This window comes from Hyperoodon ampullatus (assembly GCF_949752795.1).
Source record: "Hyperoodon ampullatus genome assembly, chromosome: 13".
Classification (NCBI taxonomy): Eukaryota; Metazoa; Chordata; class Mammalia; order Artiodactyla; family Ziphiidae; genus Hyperoodon; species Hyperoodon ampullatus.
The window spans coordinates 41613344-41640470 of NC_136926.1; the positions used below are offsets into that span (position 1 = coordinate 41613344).

Sequence of the window (27127 nt, forward strand, 5' to 3'; positions counted from 1 at the left end):
ATGGCTGAGGGGGACGCAGGGAGCGACCAGAGGCAGGTGAGGCCCCGGCGGGGCGCCGACCTTCAGGCTCGGCTCGGCCTCGCCTCACCGTCCCGGGCCTCCTCGGCCGAGGGGCCTCTGTCCGGGGCCGCCCCCGGTCTCGCCCGCACCGCCCCCGCCCGAGGCCGCGCCGTTCGCTCCGCCGCGTCCCATTGCCTCGGCGCTTGATCTCAGCCGATCGCTCTCTGGCCGGCCGCTTACAGGTGTCGGCGCGCTGGGCCTGCCTTGGGCGCCGTCATCGTCAACCATCAACACGCGATTGAGCAGCTCCCGGCCGGAGGCAGAAACCCGGGTTCTGCTCCCCGCCCTGTCCCCGCCGGGTCACCTTGGACAGGTCACTTAAGAACCGTTTCTGCTTTCGCAAAACGGGCAATAGTAACACAGACCCTGGAGTCACTGAACCTTCCTCCTCTTGGTGTTGAGCTTTCCCCAGCGCGTGGCTCACGTGGGCGCTCTTAAAGCTTTTCCGAATGTGCTATGAGGACAAAATGAGACGATACAAAGTTGAATGTATACTTTGCTTCCCATTTTTACCTTTAGGTCCGGTTTTACTCTTCTTTAAGCCGAAACAAAAAGAGTAATTTCTGAAATGTTTCGAGGGTTTGATGACCAAAAACCCCAACAACCGCCCAGCCTCGTGCCCAAATTCAAAACAAAAACAACGAAGGAGATAGCCAGTAGTAATATAGGGAGAATATAATAAGTAACAGTGCCACCAGGGAGCGGGGGCGTGGGGTTACCTGTTAAAAAGAGAAGGTGGAGCGGAGGAGTTAATGTTTATCCTTTCATTTGTAAATCTCACTGCAGGATATGGGAGTGCATGTATATTTTGGCTCAGTAGTGGTCAAAAGCACAGTGATGTAGTGGCAAGGCTGGTGCCAGTCATTGCAATCGTGTCTTGTACCCAGAGTAGAACGTGGTGACCGGCTGCTGAGAACGTTTGGTATCGTTCATTCAGGGATCCTTCATCCAAGCTGGTGATGTTAAATACAAATACCTTATAAAGCAATATGGAAAACTCAGGTTTTTAGGGTCGGTGCATTCTTTGACTGTTTTTAGGGTCGGTGCATTCTTTGACTGTTTTTAGGGTCGGTGCATTCTTTGACTGTTTTTAGGGTCGGTGCATTCTTTGACTGTTTTTCCCCCCATCAACCTCTTTCAGAATGAGGAAATTGAAGCAATGGCAGCTATATATGGCGAGGAATGGTGTGTCATTGATGACTGTGCCAAAATATTTTGTATTAGAATTAGCGACGATATAGATGACCCCAAATGGACACTCTGCTTGCAGGTATTTTTGCCCTTCTCTACAGCCATTTTCCAGTTACAAGGTTGACTCTTGTATGATTGACTGCTATTGTATTCCTCTAATGATTATTCTTGTGTGACTTGTTCTGAATTGTCTTTTTGTTGTTGGCTTTTGTTAACGATTGATGATCTAAACATATGGGTAATTAAATCTCAGATCACTCTCAAGTAATGCTTTCATAGATAGTCTCAATCTTTTCTCTCCCAATTATTTTATTTATTTAAGTGTTCTTAATGTACCATTGGCAGACTTGAGCTTCACTTCCTTTCACTATCCTGTACGTTTAATAGAAGAGAGTCTAAACCTGGGAAGAGGACTGACATTTAAGAGGAAGAATAGGTTAGTTATTTAGATGGTTCATAGAGTAGATACTCATTTCTTTGTTAGTTGGGAATCAGTTGTGGTTAGGATAAATGAAAACATCAGCTATGGCTTTCTATTTTAATGCTTATTCTTTGATGACTACCTATACTTCCAACATAAAAGATGCCAAATTGAGTTTTTGTCAGTATTTGTTTTTATAGTAATACTGATTTGAAAAGAAACGTGCATGGTTCTCTATTAAGTGTTAGCTATTTAATGTATTTAATAGTGTCTGGTAGGATTTTTTTTTTTTAATTTCTTAAGAAAAATATCTGGAACATGTTATAATGCCGCTCTTTCATTTGGGGTTGGGGTATAAAGCCCCTATTTCAGTTTTTCTTTTCCTTTTGTCTTTGTCCTCCCCACTTATTTTCTAATTTTCATTGCTTTTGTACTTTCTCTGCAAATAATGATCTCCTTCTTAAAAGATTGGCATCATCTTAACAACGTATTTAAGGCAGAAGCATAAATATGAGGTGGGAATTCTCTCCTGAAGTTTAACAAAACAATGGTTTTGTTTCTTAGTTTGGCAAGTTAGAAATCTGTCCAATGACTGGCTTTATGAATGTTGTTATTTTTGAGCCATGATGAAGTATAAGCAGATTTGTTTTTAAACTGCTTTGTAGGTGATGCTACCGAATGAATACCCAGGTACAGCGCCACCTATTTATCAACTGAAGTAAGCTATATTTCTACATTTATATTTTTTTATAAAAAGGTTATACTTTTCAAAGATTGTTTCTCTGTACTGTACATTGTGTTCATATAGACTACCTTATCAAAATGTATATAGAAATTAAAAACACCTTTTGGACTTGATATAGAGCATTTAAATTTAAAAATTAAATTACGTAAAAACACTTTGAAGTTTGCCACTTAGTATAAAAGAGAATCAGAGGATCCATAGAGGGTAAAATAGCTACAGAATTATCTTTAGAGACAGGGAGGGAAATCTTCCTCTTTAGACAACCTAGCAATCTAGAAACCTTGGCCTATAGAGTTGCTCCTAACCTGGTTCTGCTGACCTCGCCAGTTCCTTGACATGCTTCTGTGTAAGACGGCCTGCCTTCCAGGAATCACCCATGGTGCTTGTGGTGCTTGTCCTGCCCTTGTTGTGGAGGAGCCATCTCAGCAGCCCAAGCGCAGTCTTAATGAGTCATGACCTGTTGATTGCAACTAACCTTTGCTCCACCTTGCCTGCTTGACCTACTAAGCTGTATAAACCTGTGCAGACAGAATTGCATTAAATCTCAATTACTAAAATTTTTACCTCCCAGTGGGATTGTCTTTTGTATGAGTGTTTTAAAACCATAGCGGTAAAGTTTGTTATTACTCATGGTTCTGTAATATTTCATTTTTATTGACAGTGAAAGATATTATAGAATGCTTGTAAACATCTGTGCCCTTTTCAGAAATAGTTGATTGTTTTTCTTACAGTCATGTGGCAACTGACTTATTTGTTAGAGTTGTTTTTGAGACACCAGTTAGAAAAAATTGGGAAGTCCTGATAGTGTGGCAAATACTGTGAATCTGGAAATTTAGATTCTGGAAACTCTTCTGCCTCTTAGGTAAACTAGGGCAGATTTATGATATCCTATGAACTCCTCTGTTTTTTAAGCCATATTTTAATTGAATAATAATGGTGTTGGCTTCATCATGGTTTTGGGGGAGGAATAAATGAATTAATGCCAATGAAAGCATTTTGGAACTATATCGATTTATACAACATAACATAACATTTTGATGAAAATAGAAAAAATTTTAAAGTTAAATAAAACAAGTTTGTGATTAATCAGTATTTTTTCTTTGAGATATAAACACAATCTTTGAATAATCTTCTTTATTTTGTTGTATTTAATCTTAGTGCTCCTTGGCTTCAAGGGCAAGAACGTGCAGATTTATCGAATAGCCTTGAGGAAATATATATGTAAGTGATGGATAATTTAAAAAAATTCTGAGTGACTCTATTGTGGGCCTTTGTTGGAATCATGATATGTTAGGGCCTTTTCTAAACTTTTTGTTAAGCTGCTTTTCCATTAACAAAAAGAATATACTTGAAAAATCCTTGAAAGATTGGTTATATATGTAATTTTATATATACATTTGATACGAATTCTGCTTAGAAACAAAAATACACTATTATTTAGAACTAATAGCTATAAAGACAGTTAGCCAGCTTGTGAAAGTAAATTCAGAGATACTGCTCTTATTTTGCTGTTTTCATAGGCTATGTTGAATGAAACTGGTAACAGCAGAATCCTAAGCATAATTATTCATTAAACTACTATATATTTTTAATGGTAACGTTCTTGTATTAGGCCATAAGACTGAGAGTCTATTGATATACTGTATTTTTCACTCTTTCATTCATTCAACAAATGCTATATGGCAGGCATTGTACTAGATCCTGGATACGCATAATTAGCAAAAACAGAAATGGTCCCTGTTTTCATTTAGAATTTGCAGGTAGGGGAGATATTACTCATAACATTGTAAAAATGAATGTCACACTGCAGCTGTGATAAGTTCTGTAAAAGAAAGATATTAATATACAGTACTAATTGAGTTTGAAAGAAGTCCTGACCTAGTCTAGGAGGTCAGGGATGGCTTGTTTGACTTAAGAGCTAAGTTACTTAAGTGAAGATAACTCCAGTGAAGGGCCACAGCATGTGCAAAGGCTCTCTGTCAATGAGTTTGGCACATGTTAAGATACAACGTAATGGTGGTATTAAGTGGGAAAAGAGAGGGGAGGAGAGAAGGGAACATGGTGGGAAAATGACCTAGTAAGGTAGGCAGGGGAAGTTATGGAGAGTCCTGTAGGCCACGTTGAGGATTTTTGTCTTTATCCTAAGACCTTTGGGAAGCAGAGAAGAGTTTTAAGTGGTGTGATGCCATGATAAGATTTTCATTTTGAAAACACCATTCTGTTTCTGGGTGAGAACTGATTGGAAGGGAGCAAGAATAGATGTGGGATATCAGGAGGCTAGTGAAGTAGTCCAGAGAAGATATTTCTGTGATTTGGGTTAATTTTAATGAGATACATTAATTTAGTACAACAAATAATGTTCTGGAACATCAGTTTTACTGTAATCCAGGAACTGGTAAGGATCGTCTTATATGTTGTAGGTGGCTACCCCATTTGGCACAGTGAGAGAACCCCCTTTGTATCTGTGGGATCTAGACCAGGTTTCTTTCCCTCACAGAGTATTTAATTTAAAAAGTCTTCATGGAATTGATTCTATTTGTTCCTTCCTAGAGGAAGTGTGGTCTTCCTTGAGTTCCTAGGTTTACACTTGACTCTGGAAGTAACCAAGAACTGGACATATCAATGGGAGAGGCCCCCATTTAGTGATTCAGTCATCCTCATCAGAAATGTTTTCTGATACCTGTCCCTGACCTTACTGGCCACTCCAACTTTTGTGCCCCCAACAAACTTCTTTCTGTAATCTTTTATTTATGCCTATTTACCAATTTATCTCCCCCCTAAAGTAGAATAAGATAAATATACTGCAAATTTGCTCACCAATGATGTTGTAATTATACATCTTACAGTCATTTTTCAGTTCTTATCTTACTTGACCTCTGTAACTTTTGGTGGTGTTGAACACTTTCTCTTCTTGAAAAATCTTCCAACACTTGGCTTCCATCCTGTTAATCATATTCATCAATTAGATTTTTCTCCTATCTATGCACAATGTCATGCACTCTGAAATGGCTTCCCATCTGCCTTTTTTCTGCCCCAAAAGTGCCCCCCTTTATTAAGAGATACCCTCCTATAAGGACACAACTTGCTGTTCTCCTTAAGTAGTTCACTTGAGCTACTTAGAGAATTAGGAAGGATCAGAAATAACAAAGGAGTTTGTTCTAAACATAGGATATGGTTCATACTGTCTTGTTTATTAAAAACACTTGAAAATAACCCCAGTCCAACAGTAGTATTTTCACACATGTGGTCTAAATAGAAATATACATTCTGTTTTTAAAAGTTTTATGTGACAACTTTTAATCATATTTTCCCATAAAATCCCAGCAGCGGGCAACAAGTGAAAAACCCTATTAGTCATTGAAAATTAAACATTTTAAATGTATGGATATAGTTCTTAATGTTTATAGTTTCATTATGTTCTAAATATTGTAACATTATCAAGATTTTCATATTTATTTGGCATCATTTTGAATGCTAAATTTTATTTTTGCCTATATAAGAAGATGAACTATGTTTTTTCTTATGTAAGGAGGGACGAAGTCTGAAAACTAAGTCTTTCCAGTAAACATTTTATGAGTATCTCCTATATGCTCGCACTCTGTTAGGAGTTTGGAATTTTAAAATTAATATACATTAATTGTGTACCAACACAATATAGTGACAATTACTGAGAGGTTTGGACCAAGTGCTATTGTTTTTAGAGGTCTCTGGGCATGTGGTGAGGTTGTAAAGGAGGGTTCCATTTTGAAGGTGACCTTTGGGTGTGATGTTTGGCAGGTGATCAGAGGGGAAGAGATTTTCTGATAGAAGGAACTGCATGAGCAAAATCATGTAGGTGTGAAGCAACCTGGCATCTTCAGAGTTCAGCAGATAGTTCAACATGCCAGGGATAGAAATTGAGGTAGGTGTAAGAAAAAAGAACCTGTAAGCTGGTAAGGAGTGTGGGCATTATCTTATAGGCTGTAGGCATTTTAGGCAGGGGAGCAATGTAATGAGATTTGTGTGGCAGTGTGGAGGGTGGGCTGTGAAGAGTTTGAAGCGAGGGACACCATAGGAAAAGCAGTCAGTAACTAGGAGGGAGATAGTGGAGACCTTTATTAAGGCAACAAGAATGCAAGGGAGAAGAACAGTCAGTTAAAGAAGTACTTAGGAACATAAACTAGGATTTGGTGATTGTGTAGATTTAGACTCATTTGCTTATCATACCTTATTTTTGTTTAAACATTTTACATATGGATATTTTGAATATATGAAAATAGTTTAATAAAACAAAAGGTAAATAACAGATTTAAAAATACTTTGAACATTATATAATTGGTGTTAAGAGAAAATGAAAAGGATTCAAATTTTTTTAAATTTGAATTTATGATAGTCCATTTCAACACTATTTAATTTAAATCCAAGAAAATGATTAATTTCCCACAGCTCTTCACATTCTGATGTATCATGAAGTCTTAGGTTTGGAACTTGGAGAGTGAGGCTTGTCAAAGCAGAAAGTGCACCGGACCAAATTAAACAGGCAAGGAAGACTTTCTTCAGGACTATTGCAGCAGGGGAGAGAGGCAGAACTCAGTCTGAACTCCACTTCCTGAAACAAAAGGCAGTACGGTTTTTAAGGGCTGGGATGAGCTGTAGAAAGTACTGGGGGATGCTGGGGGGAGGTTGGTCAGTGAGAGTGTCCAGCACATTAAGTTTCTTCCTGAGTTTGCAAGTGTGTTTCTCTGTGATTAGGCTATCTGTGTTTGCAAATTGTGGCTCATCAGGAGTTAGGCCCCTACTAGCCAACAGAGACTGGGAGATAGGGCACTGTCTTCCTTGATGACTGCATTTCAAAAGAATGGCTCCCAGGTCCTTGAGAAAGACACTCCTAGGTTCTAACACTGACAGAACTTCTAAAAAGATGTCCATAATTCCAAAGGAGCAAAGGAAGAATTTACAGTGACAAGTTTTGTAAAGAAAATGCTCTAAGAAGAGAGAGGTCAGGACCTAGAGTCAGGAAGCTCAGCCTGTCTGAAGTTTAGTCAAGCTGATGTTAAGGCTGTCTTTGTCAGGCTTCTGGAGTCAGTTTTTGAAATAGTGTGACCTCTTTCTCATCTGTAAAATGAGGATAAAAGAATAATATCGGGCCTCCCTGGTGGCGCAGTGGTTGAGAGTCTGCCTGCCGATGCAGGGGATACGGGTTCGTGCCCCGGTCCGGGAGGATCCCATATGCCGCGGAGCGGCTGGGCCCGTGAGCCATGGCTGCTGAGCCTGCGCATCCGGAGCCTGTGCTCCGCAACGGGAGAGGCCACAGCAGTGAGAGGCCCGCGTACCGCAAAAAAAAAAAAAAAAAAAAAAAAAAAAAGAATAATATCATTGTAAGGATTAAGTGACATAATCCATGTAATGTATTTCAACACTATATAATAGCAGCTCTCAATTTGGTTGTTCTTGTTAGAAGAATCATCTCATCCAGTTTTGTCATTTTGAAAATGAGATGATGGAAACTCAGATCAAGTGATTTGTCTAAGGTCACACAACTTAGTAGTACATTGTAGTGAATAGCTTTACCCTTAAGTCAACAAAGATAAATATTGGAATATTAAAGATACAAAAATTAGAGCCACAAGTAAAACAAGTAACTTGACTTTTGTTTTGATCATTCTGAATTGGATAATAGTTATTTAAGTGTATTTAATCGCAGTATATCTCAACTAAAATATCAGTTTTTAATCCAAGTTGATCTTTTATTCAGTTTGAAACAAATTTTGTTCTAGACTTTTTATATTCAGCTACTTTACCATAACTTAATTTCATAAATAAAAGCTTAGCATCTCACCCTATAATGAGTAGTTCTCAGATTTTGTACCAATTTTTAGGATCCAGCTGACTTCCTCAAGGACCATTGGGTGAGGGGAGGAAGGGCATAGGAGGGAAGCCTACAGCTTCTGTCTGTTTCTGTGGGAGATTTCATTACAGCGAAGGCAAAAGTGTGAAAACCACCAAATCCTAGTCTGTAGTTAAAAAATATGAACAATCAACTATACTTGAATCAAAAAAAAAGATATGAACAAATTATTGTCATGAGAGAAAACACAAATACAGCAGTAATAACAACAACAATAAAAACACCCAAACCACCATCAGTGATGAATTTGGGGGTCCAGGGGAACAAATAATTTAATTTTCATTTTCTTTAGGAAACGTTTCACATCCACTACAAGTTCCTTAAAATGGATTTCAGTAGGTCTAGTTAAATACTAGGGAAGAAGGAAGCATTTAATAAATGATTATGGGCAGAATGCTGTTGTATATTTTTCTGCAGGAAGCCATGGGCCAGAGGAGAGGAAATTTGGAGTTAAGGTTTAATTTCTTTATTATTAGGAAAAATTACCTATTAATTGTGAAAATTCTTCCAAGGTGTTTTCCATCGTCCCCTGCCTCCAATAGTCCCCTAACAACAATAACAACAAATCTGAATGTGAATATAGATTCACAGAGGGATGATTTTCCTGTCTCAAAGGGTGGTTATGAATGAGGATTAAGAGAAGTAACAAAGCATTTTCTACATCTTATATAGTAGGTGTTCAATACATACTGGATATTAGTGCTACTACTTTTGGTGATGATGATGTGATGAATTAAATAGAATGAGATTAGGGGATGGAGAGAATTACATATAAAACCATACATTTGTAAGGATAATAACTGTAAACACTGAGACAGGGGACCCTGTTTTCTCATTCACTACCATACCCCCAGGGCTGCACGTAGTACTTGGTGTATAGGCAAGGCCCTTAAAGATCTGTTGAGTGAATTAAGATAGGTCCACTTGAAAAGAGACTACTTTTGTAAAGTAAGGCAAGATGCTGTGAATCTGTTTTATAGGTGAGGAAACTGAGACTCAGAGTTCAAGTGTCTTACTTGCCTAAGGACACAGCTGCTTGATAGGAGAGCAAAACGCAGTGGGCGACCTGAGCTTTGGAGTAAGTCTGCATTCACTTTCTGGCTCTGGACTTCTTACTGCTTATTGTCTTAGACAAGTTAATTGATCTTTCTAGGTCTGCTTTCTCATCTGTACAATGGGCAAAATAAAACCTACTCTATTAGACAATTATGAGCATTAAATGTGTTGATACATATAATGTACTTTGGGCTTAGTATATACTCAGTACATTTTACCCTTCTCTGTCTCTATACCTCTAAATCTTTTATTGAGAAGAGAGGATGGGGGTAGGAATTGTTTAAAAGAAACTCAACCAACATTCTCAGTTTTTTAAAACCTTTCCAATTGACTTTTGCTCTCTCTAAATAAGACAGGTTGCCAAAGGACACGGAGGATTGTTTTAGTACTCAGGAGCTATGGGTGAGATGGGAGGGTTTGAGGATACAGAATTATTTGAAAACAGTGTTGTTTTCTTCTGAATGCTTGTTCTGAAATTTTCCTTTGGGTGCTGATGAGTGGTGATAAAAAGATGATGGTTTCAAGAGCAACTGTTAGAGGAAGGAGGTAAGGTGTCGTGAAGTAGTATGATGATTTCTTTAAACACTTATTAAAACTTATCTAAAATTAGTGTCATTTCCTAAGAGTAGACACTTGGGCCTTTATTTTATTGCTGTTGCCATCATTTAACATAATGCTATGGACATGAACTATGACATGTTCTTTTTCTCAACGAGCCTTTGAGATGGATTTAATTATCTGAGGCAGCGAGACAGCTATTTGGAACCAAAATGAATCAATTTGGGCAATAGAATATTTTGTCCAAAACAAAATAAGAATATAAAGTTTTCCATTGATTGTCTTTTAAGTCTTGTAAATTGGCTTTCTGAGGGAGTTTCTCAAATGCTTTGTATTCTTATTTGTTGAAATAAGTACATAAAAAAGTGGTTTGAAATTGTTCAAAAAGTTTAGAAAAGCAAGCAATGACTGGGCATCAATACTACAATTATATTCACTGACAGAAACTAAATCATACTTATATCTATGTTAATTCATCGAGTTCAAGTTCAGAAATTTTCTTTCCCCTCTTTGGTTGCAACTCTTCTACTTATTTTAAGTGAGCAATGTTAATTTTAACTTGGGAGCCAGTTGGAATTTTTAATGTTGATGTATTAAATACTCATCCACAAATGTTAGTAAATTGCATGTTTTTATAAATTCCTCTTTAAAAGGCATGGCTAGGGAATTCCCTGGTGGTCCAGTGGTTAAGACTCAGCTCTTTCACTGCAAGGGCCTGGGTTGAGTCCCTGGTCGGGGAACTAAGATCCCACAAGCTGCACGGCACGGCAATCCTGCTCCAAAAAAAGGCACGGCTAGATTGCATATAATTTCTTAGATTGTAAATATGTCTATATTTTCTTGAACTTGAGAAGGAAATTTTTTTAACATCTTTATTGGCATATAATTGCTTTACAATGGTGTGTTAGTTTCTGCTGTATCACAAAGTGAATCAGCTATACATATACACATATCCCCCATATCTCCGCCCTCTTGTGTCTTCCTCCCACACTCCCTATCCCACCCCTCTAGGTGGACACAAAGCACCAAGCTGGTCTCCTTGTGCTATGCAGCTGCTTCCCACTAGCTATCTATTTTACATTTGGTAGTGTATATATGTCCATGCCACTGAGAAGGAAATTTTTAATAACAGTTTTTTCCCCTGAATTTTGTTTAGACAGAATATTGGTGAAAGTATTCTTTACCTGTGGGTGGAGAAAATAAGAGATGTCCTAATACAAAAATCTCAGATGACAGAACCAGGTAGGTTTGCTCCTTTAATTTACAGTAATTAAATTTTCGTGTAGATATTTTCATTGAAACTTCTAATGAAGATCTGTATGCTGTTTTATGTTTTTATATGATAAAATATGTTTCTCTGGAAAGTTATTTACTCATGTAAATATGGTTATTTCTTTCTATAAGCTTTAGCCTCCTTGGTTTCATATTACTATAAACTCTTATAGAAATAGAATTTTATGTTTAAAGAACTTGGGTCAAAAATCTTTGCTTTCGGGCTTCCCTGGTGGCGCACTGGTTGAGAGTCCGCCTGCCGATGCAGGGGACGCGGGTTCGTGCCCCGGTCCGGGAGGATCCCGCATGCCACGGAGCGGCTGGGCCCGTGGGCCGTGGCCGCTGGGCCTGCGCATCCGGAGCCTGTGCCCCGCGGCAGGAGAGGCCACAGCAGTGGGAGGCCCACTTACCGCAAAAAAAAAAAAAAAATCTTTGCTTTCTTTGACTATTGTCATGGTAATATGAACCAGGTAACATTCTTCATGAATTATTGGACTATGTAAGTTAGACATTAGCTTCAAATGAGTGTAGTGTTTATAGAAAAAGAACTTTGGAAAACACACGGACCAGTATTTAAGATATAAAAATTGACTTTGAAAGTTGATTCTTTAATTGAGATAGAATTCACATACCATGATTATTCACTCTTTAAAATGTATAATTCAGTGGTTTTTAGTTTATTCCAAAGTTATATAACCATCACCACTATATAATTTCAGGACATTTGAAAATTGATATTTTGCTCTATTATTATAGTTTTATTGAATCATAATATACAACAACATAGAAATTTCTTATGTTTTCTATTTACTTTGCTAGTCTTTGTTCCAGTTACTACAAAAGCCCTTTAGAGAGGAAAATTACTAAGCCTCATTTTATTTCCAAATAGAGTTTTATTATTATCACTGATAGAATTATTTTCAATTTGGGGAGAAGAGGGATTAAAAAAAAAAGAAAACCCAATAGTCTGTTTACTAATTTTTAGAAGGTTATTTACATGGAACCAATTATTAAGGATTCCCTTACCAAAATCAGTATAGATTTAAAGTTGATAGAAATATATATTTTTTCAGAGCATTTTACTATTTTTCTACAGAAGCAAATGTTTTTACTGCTTCCATTAAAATCAAAGAGATAAATGGTCTGAAGATATTCTGATCATGGGACAATATTTTTTGAAGTATTTTCCTTGACTTTTTATGATTCATGTTCTGATTTTGCAGCATTTCAGGGCATCTGAGAAGAGTTTTGAAACCTCAAAACAAAAATTGAGTTTTGCCAATCCACGATTCTAGAGTGTGGGATAATTGCAAAAATGGAATATAAGCAAAAATTTAGGACTCCAAAAAGCTTGGAATCACTGAACTATTAGGAAGTTTTTTAAATTATTGATCTTAAAATGGTATTTTCCCTTTCCCACCTATATCTATAATTTAGTTTAGCCACACTAAAGATTTTCGAGTTATTGATTTAGGTTGTATAATTTATAATTTGAAAAAATTTTGTTTGGAATTTTTTAATTAGAAATTTTCTAGGGCTTCCCTGGTGGCGCAGTGGTTGAGAGTCCGCCTGCCGATGCAGGGGACGCGGGTTCGTGCCCCGGTCTGGGAGGATCCCACATGCCGCGGAGCGGCTTGGCCCATGAGCCATGGCCATTGAGCCTGAGTGTCCGGAGCCTGTGCTCCGCAACGGGAGAGGCCACGACAGTGAGAGGCCCACATACCGCAAAAAAAAAAAAAAAAAAAAAAAAAGAAATTTTCTAGACTTCATATTAAAATGGAAGGTTTAATAATTCTAAAGAATGAATAAGGGTATAAGCTAGTGATCAGGATATCTCATGAGAATTTTCTTCTCCAGGGTACCCACTTGACAAGTAATTTATTTTTATTTTACTATTAATCTTCAGTACATATTTATTCTTTATTATTTCATTTTTTTCTACTATAGAAATGTGAAATTAAAAAAATTATTTATTTTATTTATTTATTTTTGGCCGCATTGGGTCTTCATTGCTGCGCACGGGCTTTCTCTAGTTGCGGCGAGTGGGGGCTACTCTTTGTTGCGGTGCACAGGCTTCTCATTGCGGTGGCTTCTCTTGTTGCGGAGCATGGGCTCTAGGCATGAGGGCTCAGTAGTTGTGGCTTGCGGGCTCTAGAGCGCAGGCTCAGTAGTTGTGGCGTACAGGCTTAGTTGCTCCACGGCATGTGGGATCTTCCCGGACCAGGGCTCGAACCCGTGTCCCCTGCATTGGCAGGTGGATTTTTAACCACTGTGCCAGCAAGGAAACCCCAGAAATGTTAAATCTTGAAGTAATTACATACCATTTACACTTTTAAAAAATTCTGAACTAATTTTAGACTTACAGAAAAGTTGTAAAAGTAGTAGAAATAGCTCTGTTATATCCCTCACCCTGCTTTCCCTAGTAACATCTTACATAACTATATTACAATTATAAAAAACAGAAAGCAAACATTGGTGTAATATTAACTAAACTAAAGAGCTTATTCAGGGGCTTCCCTGATGGTGCAGTGGTTGAGAGTCCGCCTGCCGATGCAGGGGACACGGGTTCGTGCCCCGGTCCGGGAAGATCCCACATGCTGCGAAGCAGCTGGGCCCGTGAGCCATGGCCGCTGAGCCTGCGCGTCCGGAGCCTGTGCTCCGCAACGGGAGAGGCCACAACAGTGAGAGGCCCGTGTACAGCAAAAAAATAAAAATTAAACATTAAAAATATTAAAAAAAATAAAAATAAAGAGCTTATTCAGATTTCACTGAGTTTTCCACTAATGTTCTTTCTGCTGTTCTAGAATCCTATCTAGGATTCTTTGTTGCATTTAGTTGTTATTTCTCCTTACTCCCTTTTAGTCTATAAATAGTTCCCCAGTCTTTCCTTCACTTTTTTGACCTTTCATGACCTGACACTATTTTGTGGAATGTCCCTCAATTTGAATTTGTCCATTGTTTTCTCATGATTGGAGTAAGATTAGGCATTTTGGCAAGAATATCACAGAAATGATATTGTATCCTTCACAGTGTATTATATCAAGGAGCTAATGATAGCAATATGCTTTATTATTGGTGATATTTACCTTGATCCCTTGGTTAAGGTGGTATCTTCCAAATGTTTCCACTGTAAAGTTACTGTATTAATCAAGCATTCTCCAGAGAAACAGACCAATAAGATGTGTGTGTGTGTGTGTGTGTGTGTGTGTGTGTGTGTGTGTGTGTGTGTTATAAAGAGAGAGGAGGAGGGAAGGAATGGTTGGTGGGGGGGAGAAGGAGGGAGGGAGGGGGAGAGGGAGAGAGATTGATTGATTTTAAGGAATTGGCTCATGAGATTATGGATGCTAGCAAGTCCAAACTCTGCAAGGTAGGCTGACAGCCTGGAGACCTAGGGAAGGAATGATACTGCAAGTCTGAAGGACTTGTCTGAAGGCTGTATGTTGGCAGAATTCCCTCCTCCTCTGGGGAGGTCAGTCCTTTTTCTTTTAAGGTCTTAACTGGAGTCTCACTTGCATTATGGAGGGCAATCTGCTTTACCCAAAGTCAGCTGATTTGAATGTGAATTCCATCCAAGAAATACCTTTACAGAAACATCTAGAATAGTGTTTGACCAAATATCTGTGTACCATGGCCTAGCCAGATTGACATATAAAATTATCAGTTACTGTCTTTCCCTTTGTAGTTGATAAGTATCTTGGGGGAGATACTTTGAGGCTATGCTAATACCCTATTCCTCCTTAAACTTTAACCTACTGATTTTAGTATCCATTAGTGTATCTTATCAACAGTATTTGTAAACAATATGGTGTTGTAACAGTATGGTGATTTTCATTTCCTTCTTGCTATGATTAATTGGAATTCTATTCTGAGAACAAGATGTCTCTTTTCCACATTTATTTCTTTGATTACTTATATTAGTATGAACTCATTTTATTTCGTGAGTTAAAATTCCATACTGTCATTATTTTGTTGCTCTAATTGTTCCAGGTTTGGCCTTTAGGAGAGCTCTCAGGTAGGCTCCTGTGTTCTTTTTATAAGTTTCCATTGTTTTTTGAACATTTCTTTACTCTCTGGAATCACAAGATATAACAGGCTCATCTTGTATTTTCCTTGTCCCAACCCTGGAGTCAACCACTTCTTGTAGGAGCCCTGGTTCCTTCTGTTGAAGACTGGTGTTTAGAGACCAAGACTAATGGTTTTTTAAGTGTAATTTCTTACTGTCTTATGATCACTCATCATGTCTCATATCCACATAGGCCCAGACGTAAAGAAGAAAACTGAAGAGGAAGATATTGAATGTGAAGATGATCTCATTTTAGCATGTCAACCAGAAAATCCAGTTAAAGCATTGGATTTTGATGTCAGTGAAAATCGAACAGGTATAATGTTATTAGTTTATTTTGAGGAAAGCAGGATGGTAGCATTATGACTGGAATTTCTATACCATTTGGAATGGTATAGAAATTTAGTAAACTCACATTTTAGGAAAGTCTTATTAATTTGTAGAGAATTGGGTTATTTTTTTCCTGTCTCCTGGCCATTTTGGTGTTTGCTAGGTATATCAGAATGGTGAGGAAAAAAATAGAATTTACTTTTTTCTTTTTTTTTTTTTTGCTATTTATCTAGAGTTTTGAATTAGTGGTGAGAGAAATTGAAACTAAGAAAAGCTGTGTTAATGTTTTCAGTTCACATCCTGCTTTTATGTTTTTACTTTGAAATCCTTAGCTGTCTACTGATAGCTCAGAGTTAAATTTTAGTCTTTGCTCACAAATATAAGTACAATAATTGAAGGTACAACCACTGAATTAAAGCTAGTGAAATGCCTTTAGGATTTTAGTTTTTGCTTAAGCAAATTTATTCCATGATAAAGTAGTATTCAGCTTATGGATAGGTTGATGTGATAAATCAGCTCTATATTTCTATCAGAAAGTATGTTCCATTTTAGTACTTTAAAATTCTGAATGATATAGTTAGTTTCCTCAAGTCTCTTACAAAAACATGATAGACAAGAGGGAATGTTCATTCTCTTTGAAGATAGAGAGTTCCCTATGCCATTATACAGTAGCTTTTAAACAGTAAATGAAAATTTAAAGTTCTTGCATAGTGTCTCAGTATTAGTGGAAGGGGACAAAGAAGCCGTGAATGAGTGGGGAAGAACACCCAGGATACCTGCTGCTGTTTCACTCTAAGTAGTTCCCATTTTATTCATACACATATTTGCAGATTTGGCATAGGATGTCTTTTGGTAAAGAAGATCCACTATTAAAAGAAAAAGAGTGAAAATCATAGTCATAATAAATCGTATCCAGTTCCTATTGGCCTTAGTAGTGTACTAGCGCAGAGGTCACAGTCTGTTCAAGAAGAGAACACTACTGGGGGAAGGAAGAACATCCTGCATAAACCTGGCTTCTCGCCATGTCCTGCCACAAACCAGTGCAGTGATTTTTTGGCAAGTTATTTAAAGTGCTCCAGAAATATTTTTACACATGTTACTTGAAGTGTTTCATCACTTATAAAGCAAACTGACTTGGTAAGATTCAACAGATCAGTGAATAGAAATAGAAAAAAATTAAATTCTTTTTTTCTGAATAACTTTTCATCCTAAATGAGGCAGGTGCAGCAGCTAGGATGGCTGGTAAGTTTCTCATCTAAGTTAAGGGTAAAATTAATGGTTCTTAAGCTTGTTTAAAAGGCAGAATAACTGGAAATCACAGTACTTGATGGAATACCAACTTGGTGTACTATTGATACATGTAATTCAATCCTATGACGTAGGAACAGTTTTATTAGCAGAAGACATTATATTACAGCTATACAAAATAAAGTCATAGATTTCCCAACCCAGAGGTCCATCAGCAGTAAAATGAATAAATACTCCATATTAGCAGCTGTCAATCTTTTTGGTCTCAGGACCACTTTGTACTCTTAAAAATTAGATGTTATACCAACTTATACAACTGAAACAAGCCCAGGATTTGAGTCCCAACCTACCATTACCACTGGGTGACCTTAGCAGGTGAAAATCATTTATAAGTCAAGTAGTTTTATGTTAATGTACAATATATTAGGAAACTTTTTACTTAAAATTATAATTTAATTTTAATAGACAACCAGTATTTGTTATTTGATTTGCCATATAATTTACATCTCTTTCCCAACTCCCCCCACTATACCATTGCCAATTTTTCAGTATTTGAATGTAAGAATTTAAAAAATAAAAGTAATATAATTCTTTAAATTTATAGAAATAGAAGAATTACCTCCGATTGATCATGGCATTCCTATCACAGACCGAAGAAGTACTTTTCAGGCACACTTGGCTCCAGTAGTTTGTCCCAAACAGGTAAACTTACTGTGTCCAGTTCACTTTGATGTTGTTTTACCAAAGTAATTCAAGCAAATGGTTTTGCAATAATATCTTTGTTTTTACTATTATGTTTAATTTTCATGCAAGATAAAAATTATTTGCTAATTTTCTACTCCAAATTATTGGGAATCATGGAATATTTGTTTCTGTTTATCACTGCTTTCAAAATTGTATCCAGACTCTGATTAGGGCTTAACTCTCCAATGAATTTTCAAAGAAGAAAAACCCATTGTGGTGGTGTAGAAAATTATGATGTTTAATATCAATAGCTTGTTGAAAAATTATTTGTCTTATCGTGGGAGTTCTATAAAACCTAGCCTGTTCTATTGTTGCCCAAGTAAGGGGACAGTGGACAGACTGGTTGAGCCCAGTCTTCCTAACCTGAATTCCTTTTCCTTTCTGCTTCCTGATTTTAGGTGGCCTGATATCCACCAAAGGATATTATATGGGAAGATCTTCAGTCAAAAATAGTATTCCTAGGCCTTTGTCTTTCTCAGTCTCTTTTCAGCAGAATCATTTTCTTCTTCCTTGCTGCTATAATCTAGCCTAAACTTTATTAATGTAAGAGACAATTTCAGTACACCTATAAAGTTAAATTAACCAGAAAAGTCTTACTAGCTTACCACAGGTTTTAAGCATTGGTCTCTTCCCTTTGGTCTCTCCAAATTCTTCTAAAGCCCTGACCTATAGGAATACAGTTTTTTGCACCAGGCTGCCTTTTCACTCTCTTTTAGTCTCTGGAAGAGGAAGTTCTTTCCTTCATTGATTTGTGGTCAAAATAACAGATTTTGGTGCAAGCTTCTGGGCTTTTCTCTCAGGAACCCTATTTTGCCCTTGGCCATTGCTCATAATCTTGTTGCCAGGGTCCTCCTTAGACATTGCATTCTGAATCTCTCCATACTGGATCCTTTTTCCATTTCTGATTATAGTCACTTAGACTTACAGGATCATAATTTGTGAGAGCTGAAATAAATCTGAGAGGTCAGTGTCTACTTTATTGATCAGGAATCTGGGAGTCTGAGAAGCACAAGATTGCACAATTTCTGATCCAAATTGGTCTCTGTATCTCCAGCTTAGTCTTCCTTACCTCCAGTATTTCTTCTATGCCCCTTGCCAACTACCTTTCTAAAAGATCTGACCACGTGTCACTCCTCCCCCACATACCCAGTAATCTTCGCTGATTTCCATTGGCTACAAGGAAAAAATCTAAACACATTATACAAGGCCTTTTGTGATAAGACCCTACTTTAATCATTCTGATACATCTTCTGTCATCTCATTCATACTCTAAGGTAGAGCTACATAAAACTACTGGTCACTTCTTGAACCTTTCTCTTTTATGTCCCTGCTAAGGTTGACAGATAAAGTACAGAATAGCTAGCTAAAATTGGAATTTCAGATAAACATTATTGCATAGGCCATACTTAAAATAAAAAAATTTGTGGTTTATATGAAGTTCCAATTTAACTAAGCATCGTTTATTTCTGCTTACTAAATCTGGTACGTTTGTACATGCTGTTTCCTCTAAGTGGAACGGCTTCTTCTTGCCCCACCCCGTTCTCCCATTTTGATGCAGAACTGTCACTTATCTTTCAAGACCTGGGTCTTGTTACCTCCTCTATGAACCTTATTTGACTCCCAGAGAGAGTTTTGGTTTTATAACATTTGGAACATACCCTTATTCTGTACCTGTCACTTTGGTAAGTTTTCAGAGCTCATTTCTAGAAATTCTTATATTTTCATTTAAATTTCTCTATACAGTATGGGGAAAATTTCTTATATACAAGTATCTTGGACATGGTTACTGCTCAGATATTTGTTGATAACTGGTGGTCAAAAATACCAGGTCTATCATTTTTGTACCAATTAGAGAACCAGTTTTTGCCCCTAAAATGGGAGAAAACTTTGGAAATGGCTTTTTCAGAATGTAGTTGAATCTTTAAATAACTCTTGTTAATTTCACTACAATAGTATGTATATCAATATGCTTTAAGGTTTTTTTAGCATTTATTTACAGAGCAAATAGAAAGTATACATTAGTTTATTTACATTACTGCTGTTTTTAAGGTGAAAATGGTTCTTGCCAAATTGTACGAGAATAAGAAAATTGCTAGTGCCACCCACAACATCTACGCATACCGGTAAGTGATCATCACAATTTTAGGAATGTGCAATTGGTAAAAAATTGGACTTCTCTGGTGGCGTAGTGGTTAAGACTCTGCGCTCCCAATGCAGGGGGCCTGGGTTCAATCCCTGCTCAGGGAACTAGATCCCACATACATGCCGCAACTGAGAGTTCACCTGCCACAACTAAGACCCAGTGCAACCAAATAAATAAATATTAAAAAAAAAAATGGGGAAAACTGATGCATGATTTTAAAAAACAACAACTATTATGTGTTTTTTTTCCACTGTAAAAGTAATAATCATGTGTGGAATATTTGGAAATGGCAGAAAAAAGAATCAGAGGAAAAGTTAACCATTTTCTGCCATTAAGTGTAACTGATATTGTGAAATATTTTCTTTTTGATTCTTCTCAATGCTTTATTCTAGTATCAAAATTTTTCCTTAATGTAACAAAAGCATTTTTCCATGTTGTTATAATTGCTTTATAAACATTATTTTAATGGCTGTATAATATTTGTTTGAGGCTCCATACCACAATTTATTTAACCATTTCCTTTTTGTTTTAGTTTTTCATTTTTTCTTTTTTTTTTTTTTTTTTTTTTGCGGTACGCAGGCCTCTCACTGTTGTGGCCTCTCCCGTTGCGGAGCACAGGCTCCGGACGCGCAGGCTCAGCGGCCATGGCTCACAGGCCCAGCCGCTCCGCGGCATGCGGGATCCTCCCGGACCGGGGCACGAACCCACGTCTCCTGCATCGGCAGGCAGACTCTCAACCACTGCGCCACCAGGGAAGCCCAAGTTTTTCATTTTTTCTAAGTATTATAAAGAATAGTCCCGTGAACATCTTTGTGTACTTTTTGCATTATTTCCTCAGGATAGGTTCTGGTTGTTTCATATTGTTTTTTGAAATGAAACAGAAGTATAATTTAAAAGGAAAAAAGAATAGATTCCTAGAAGTAGAATTATCAAAAAGTATGAACATTTTTGAAACTCTTGATACATACTGCCAAATTTTTTCTAACGTTTTTCTTTAAACCAGTTTATGCAGTGAATTAAGACTGCTTCTTTCACTACATGTCTTTTAGTTTTGAGTATGAAGGTTTTATAGAAATCTGCTGGATTTGTTAGTAAAGAAATGAAGGGTATATTTTTTAAATATGCAAATTAGTACAGACTTACAGAACATAGTTTAGGACTAAAATCAGAATATAGACATAGGAATTTGGTGCAAATTTAAAATGTGATTCAGACTATTTGTAAAATCTAGGCTATCTAAAACTCAAAAAAATTTATCACTTTGGATAGGTGAGTTTTTAATATTACTAAGTTACATCCCTCTAAGTGCTCAATCTTACCAAAAAAACTATTTATTATATAATTCCCTACTTATTAGAGTATCACTACACAGAATTTTGGTTTTTTTCTTGGTGAGTTAGGGTCATCAGTATAAAAATGAGGGATTAGACTGTGCTTGGTCTCAGTGATTAGAATGTTCTGTAAAAGTATTAATAGGTACTATTCATTTGTCCCACGTGTTTGTTGAGGGCCTACTCTGTGTCATGTGCTTTACATAAGTTAAATCTAATTATTTCAGCAACTGTGCCACTGTAAAAAGGTTAACTTTTTCAAGATCATGTAGTCATTAAGTGGTAGAGCTGAATTTGAGAATCTAATTTCATTTATCTCTATCTTATTCCTACATGGCCATGTTGGCTGCACCTTCAACAGTTGCTGGACATGATACTGATCTTAAGTTATCAAAAGTTAAATAATGGGCTGGATACTCTATTTCAGGCCCCATATTTTTGTTTTTTTAAGTACTTGAGTATTTTTGCTTATTAATGGGTGATCACCTGTCACTTCTTACAGATGTCAGCATGACTGCATGTAGCAGCCCCTCCAACTCACCCCCTTATATAATTGATGCTTGGGAATGAAGGAGCTTAGCTTGTCAGAATTGTGTGTCAGATAACAATAAAAAGGCATAAAGTGGAGGCTTGAAGGACTCCACTGGGAGTTAAAGAAATAACCTTTATTTGGTACATGGACTTTGTGTTGTGTATTTTGAATGCTTAGGGTCCTTTTAAGGTTACTTCCTGGTTCTGGGGCTGTGTTCCTGCTTTGGAGTTATGGGGCACTCTTCAGGCTACTGGTACACACAGCTATCGGATGCTGCATCATTATCTTCCTGGCATGTGAGGAAAGGGTTAGTGAAAATGTCCATGGTATTTCCTTTTTTTTTTTAAACCTAACAGTACTGATTTATATAGTCAGATTTCTTCATTTGTTCTATAAATTCAACCCCGGAATCCTTTTTGCCTTAAATTTGCCATATAAAATTTTGTTTAATAGTACTAACTTTCTTTTCTTCAAATGGGGCCAACTCTAAATAATAGTAGAGCTTGGTCATAGTAGGTGGGCAGTAAATATATACTGAGTGAATGAATGAATAGATGGTTTGGTGGATGGAAAGATGAATGAATGAATAGGATTGCTATAATACAATTAATATAATTGACTTAGGTGTATAGATAAGGTAGTATTTGGCTTTTTATCACCATAACTGGAAAGATATCTTTGCTATATTTGCCTAGTCCTAGATGGTACCATTTGTAGGGGCCTAAAAAATGCACTAGATGGCATACCTTAACTGGCACTGTTTTCTTTTTATAACTCACACTTATTTGCCAAGCTTATTCATCTACAATGTAGCCCATGCTAACTTTCTAGATAATTTAAATGGGTAAAAATACCATGATTTATCTCTGATATTGATAACTATCCACGGGGAAATTACAAAGAAAAATAAATCTTATAATTCTTAGAATGGGGAAGATAGATAAATGCTTGGCGGCTAGAATAAGATGTTAGGAAAGTATAAAATTTAATGTTGGTTTTATCACCTCCATCTTTTTTATATACTTTTTTTCTCTTTCACTGGAGTTTAGGCTCTTTGATGACAGGAGTACACCACTTATTTCTTTTATACCATTTCATAGCACCTATTATGTGCCTATAATGCTTATATACAGTTTATTCTCAGTAAACGTTTTTTAGTGACTATTCTCTATAATCTCAGCTTCAAGATTAAATGAAGTGGAGGAAGTGTCAGATGTGTAAACTCACCTTCCCATAATTGTAGCATTTCTGATTTAAAGGAGGTACCCTTGATTCCTAGCTTTCCAAAATATAAAAAGTGAAGCATACTGGATAGGAAATCGTCAGTGAAAATATAGCTAATTTATAGTTCAAGAAAGATTTTTTTAAAACAAGTATGCTGATTTTGGAAGTAAATTGATGGCAACAAATATGAAGGAGTAACTTTTATTATTGAATACAATATTTCAAGGTTTTAAAGAATAACACTGTCATGTGTATTTCTAGAATATATTGTGAGGATAAACAGACCTTCTTACAGGACTGTGAGGATGACGGGGAAACAGCAGCTGGGGGGCGTCTTCTCCACCTCATGGAGGTAAGTGTGAGTTAAACCCTGTTAATCCTGTTCTGTGAACCATAAAATTTCTCAACAAAATTCATTCCTAAATTCCATTTAGGAATAAGTAAATCAGTTAGCCTAATAACATGAGATGATTTGGTTTTATTAGTAGTTAGTTTTTAAACATCGATAGATAATCTTAACCGCTGGATGTGGGGCAGAAAGCAAAAGGTTAATAGCGAGTGCTGTGCTTTCAAGCTCTTTCAGTCGTAGACAATAGAAGATTATCTTCAGCTCTGGAAAAACTTACCCTTTTTGTTTCATGACAATTTCCTCTCCTCTATTTTCTCTGTTCTGTCTTTGCAGAACTCCTGTTAGTTGGATATTGGACTTCTGGGTAGATCCAGAATGTTTCTTTTTTTATTAAGTTGTCCATCTCATTGCCTTATGTTCTAAGACATTTTCTTGACTGTCTTCCAAAATTTCTATCAAATTAAAATTTTTTTTTAGCAACCATGTATTTAATTTTCAAGAGTTCTTTCTTGTTCTCTTTTTCCCTTTTTTTTTTTTTTTTTGTGGTACACGGGCCTCTCACTGATGTGGCCTCTCCCGTTCCGGAGCACACGCTCCGGATGCGCAGACCTTAGCGGCCATGGCTCATGGGCCTATCCGCTCCGCGACATGTGGGATCTTCCCAGACCAGGGCACGAACCCGTGTGCCCTGCATCGGCAGGCAGACTCTCAACCACTGCGCCACCAGGGAAGCCCTCTTTTTCCCTTTTCATAGTGTGCTGTTCTGCTTTTATGGATACAATATCTTCTAAAAATTTTCTGAGTATACTAATTAGAGTTTCTTTTTTTAGATGTTTTCTTCCTTAAATTTTTCCTGGTCCATTTTAGTTTGTTTATCTTGTCCTTCCTCTTTCATGCTGCTGGATTTTCTTCATCTGTCTGGTGATCATTGATTGTTCATTAATTTTAAGAATGGATTGTTTTTTTCCTAAGGTAGTTGCTGTAGTTTCTTCTGCTATTGTATGTGGAGGTTTGTTTTCTAACCAGGCCCTTTCCTTGATAGGAACTCTGTGGGGGTCAGGCCTGTAGACTGGTGGGCTTCACGTTAAGGGCAGCATTTGACAAATGTCAAACTGAGGAAGACCTTACTGGTAGGCACTAGTGATTACCCATGCAGCCCCAGTTATCTATAGCTGTTTTGTTCAGAAGCAGGTTTTGTGTTGCTGTTTGACCTAGGGGTAAAAAACTGCTGGTTGGGGCCTCCCTGGTGGCGTGGTGGTTGAGAGTCCGCCTGCCGATGCAGGGGATGCGGGTTCGTGCCCCGGTCCGGGAGGATCCCATATGCCGCGGGGCGGCTGGGCCCGTGAGCCATGGCCGCTGAGCCTGCGCGTCCGGAGCCTGTGCTCCGCAGCGGGAGAGGCCACAGCAGCGAGAGGCCCGCATACCGCAAAAAAAAAAAAAAAAAAAAAAAAAAAAAAACTGCTGGTTGAAGTCACCAAGAACTGGAACCCCACTGCATGATCTCCCCTTCACTCTGCCTGGTGGTCCCCAAGTTTGCAATTCAAGGACACTGTGGAGCACAGTGTTTGTTTTCCAAATTCCCTTCTCATTCTAACATTCTGTCCCCTGAATTGTTATAAATCGCACTCTGCTTACTCATGGTTCTGCCATTAAAGTCGGGGAAATTTTATGTGCAATTTTATGTATGGGTTTTTTCATTTTCCTTTAAAACTCACATCTGTACCTGTCTATATTTGTATGTAATTATGCTTCTGAAAATAACAGATTTTGAATGTGAGAAATGTCATGGTGGTGGTATCACGCTGGTATGGAGGGATTTTGCTAGGACCAGATCGCTTCAAACATATCAACAACTGTGCCAGAAACATTCTAGTGGAGAAGAACTACACAAGTTCACCGGTAAGTGGTTACTGATATTATATCTAGAGAGTTTCTCACCACTGCCTGTGAAATTTAAAAAGAAAAAAGAGAAAGAAAATAAAGAGTGAAGCAGAACGAGTGAGGTGCATTAGAAAAACCTTTGGACTAGGAAACTGGAAGCTTAGGTTTTAGTCAGAACAGTGTGATTGATCAGTTGTGTGACCTTGGGAGGATCACTTCATCTCTTCAAACCTTAATTTTGTAGATTCATGGAGTTTTATAAAAACCTTAAAGACCAGTTCGTTTCCACTCCCTAAAACTGAGACCCATAGAAGTTTATAGCTAATGCTACAGTGAACTGGATAGTCTTTAAACATCTATAAAATTCTAACATTCTCTGTTGGTGTCAAAGTGTATCCCCTTTCCCCTGGCATGCCTTTAGATGCTTCTTCCTTTATACTTCGAGTTTTTTTGTCTTGTATTTCAGATATGTTCATATCTATTTTATTTAAACTTTGCTGCCTTACTTTGGTAAATGAACAATGGATTAAATAGTATCGAGAGGAACTCCCTGGCTGTCCAGTGGTTAGGACTTTGCACTTCCACTGCAGGAGGCATGGGTTCAGTCCCTGGTGAGGGAAGTAAGATCCCACAGGCTGCACGGTGTGGCCAAAAAAAAAAAAAAAATACACGCACACAAAAAAATAATTAAAAAAATAAACATAAATAATATTGAAATTACTCAAACATAAATCTGTTAGATAACTGAGATAAATGAGTATTTTCTTTGATTATCCTTGATTGTTTCGGAAATATTAAAATAGACTATAAATGAAAGAGCCCTGTAAAACAGAAAGATGGTACATATGGAAGTAATTATACTTTCACTATTATACATATTCTATATGACTAGATTTAAGAGTCCTAAGCTAGTACCGTCATATAAATGTAGGAAGATACTACATTGATTTATGTCTTTTTCAGGAGGAATCATCTAAGACTTTGGGAAAGAACAAAAAAGTAAGAAAAGACAAGAAGAGGAGTGAACATTAATACCTGAAACTGTATCCTGATGACTGTATCCACAGTCATCAAGGAATATGTTGTGCAGAGAGAGAATCCTGGACTGTTCAAGTCAGCCAATTCACTGGGGACACCAATATTATCTTTTCTTCTTTGGCTATATCATCTGCCAAAAATAGAGAACTTGTGATATTTTCATGAGTGTTTCAGGCTGATGCAGAAGGATTAATTTGAACTTAATCACCACTTCGTACAATTTTAGGAAGGTAACAGTTGCCCAGGGCAGCACCTGAATTAACTGCGCATTTCATTACATGTCAAGTGCCTTTGTTAGGTGGGGAAGAAGTGTCTCTAGAGGAATATAAATACCTGATTTCTTGTCATTGGGATTCTCGTTCTGTTAAATGAATATTACCTTTTACTGCTCTTTACTGCTCCGTATGGCTTATTGAAACAGGGGCTCACTGAAGATTGATCTTAGAGAGTTTCTTCTTGTGATTTTAGTTCATAAGTATGTCACCTTTCATTTTATAGTGCTCATGGAGTGATGGATTAAGTGAAAATCCAGGAGTATCCATCTGCAGTTATGTGCTGAAGTGATAATTCATCTAACAGATTCGTTAGCATAAGTGTTATGCCTCAGTTTCTGTCGCGAATTGGTGATTGTGTAATTTCAAAAAGTGATGTTCTATTCTCTACTTTTTTTGTTTAATTCTTGTACTGTTAAGCAATAAATATGGTGTGCCAGTAGTCTCCTCCCACCGCCAAAATGTGTTAGTGTAATATTCTGGTTTCCTTTAACAACCTGGAAGTACTTTCTTGTGATCTTCATTGAGAAATTAGAGCTATGCCAGAAGCTGTGCTATGGTTAATGGAACATTTATGGAATGGGGTAGAGGTGGCAGAACACCACTGGTGTAAGGTGAGAGTGTGTTGTGTAGTTCTGTAAATGGGATGCACATTTCCCATCCACACTCCTCCAGCTATCTTTCTCAACTCCATGACTTTGTGGGGAGAAGGAGCAAATCTTTGATTGGAAAAACAGAGAAAATCCCTCTTTTTTTCCATCGTGCTTTCATCAGTGCTTTAT

The 27127-nt window shown here is 37.4% G+C and overlaps 1 protein-coding gene across 1 annotated transcript; it reads left to right on the forward strand.

Moving 5' to 3' along the window:
- IMPACT (impact RWD domain protein) lies at positions 1–26067 on the forward strand (the record flags this gene model as incomplete). The annotated part of the gene is made up of 11 exons (XM_079718256.1): positions 1–36; positions 1202–1330; positions 2338–2390; positions 3576–3638; positions 11075–11160; positions 15447–15569; positions 17436–17533; positions 19625–19698; positions 23067–23157; positions 24919–25053; positions 25999–26067. The coding sequence occupies 11 exons, from the start codon at positions 1–3 to the stop codon at positions 26065–26067; spliced, it is 957 nt and encodes a 318-aa protein (XP_079574382.1).
- Positions 26068–27127: the final 1060 nt, after the last annotated feature.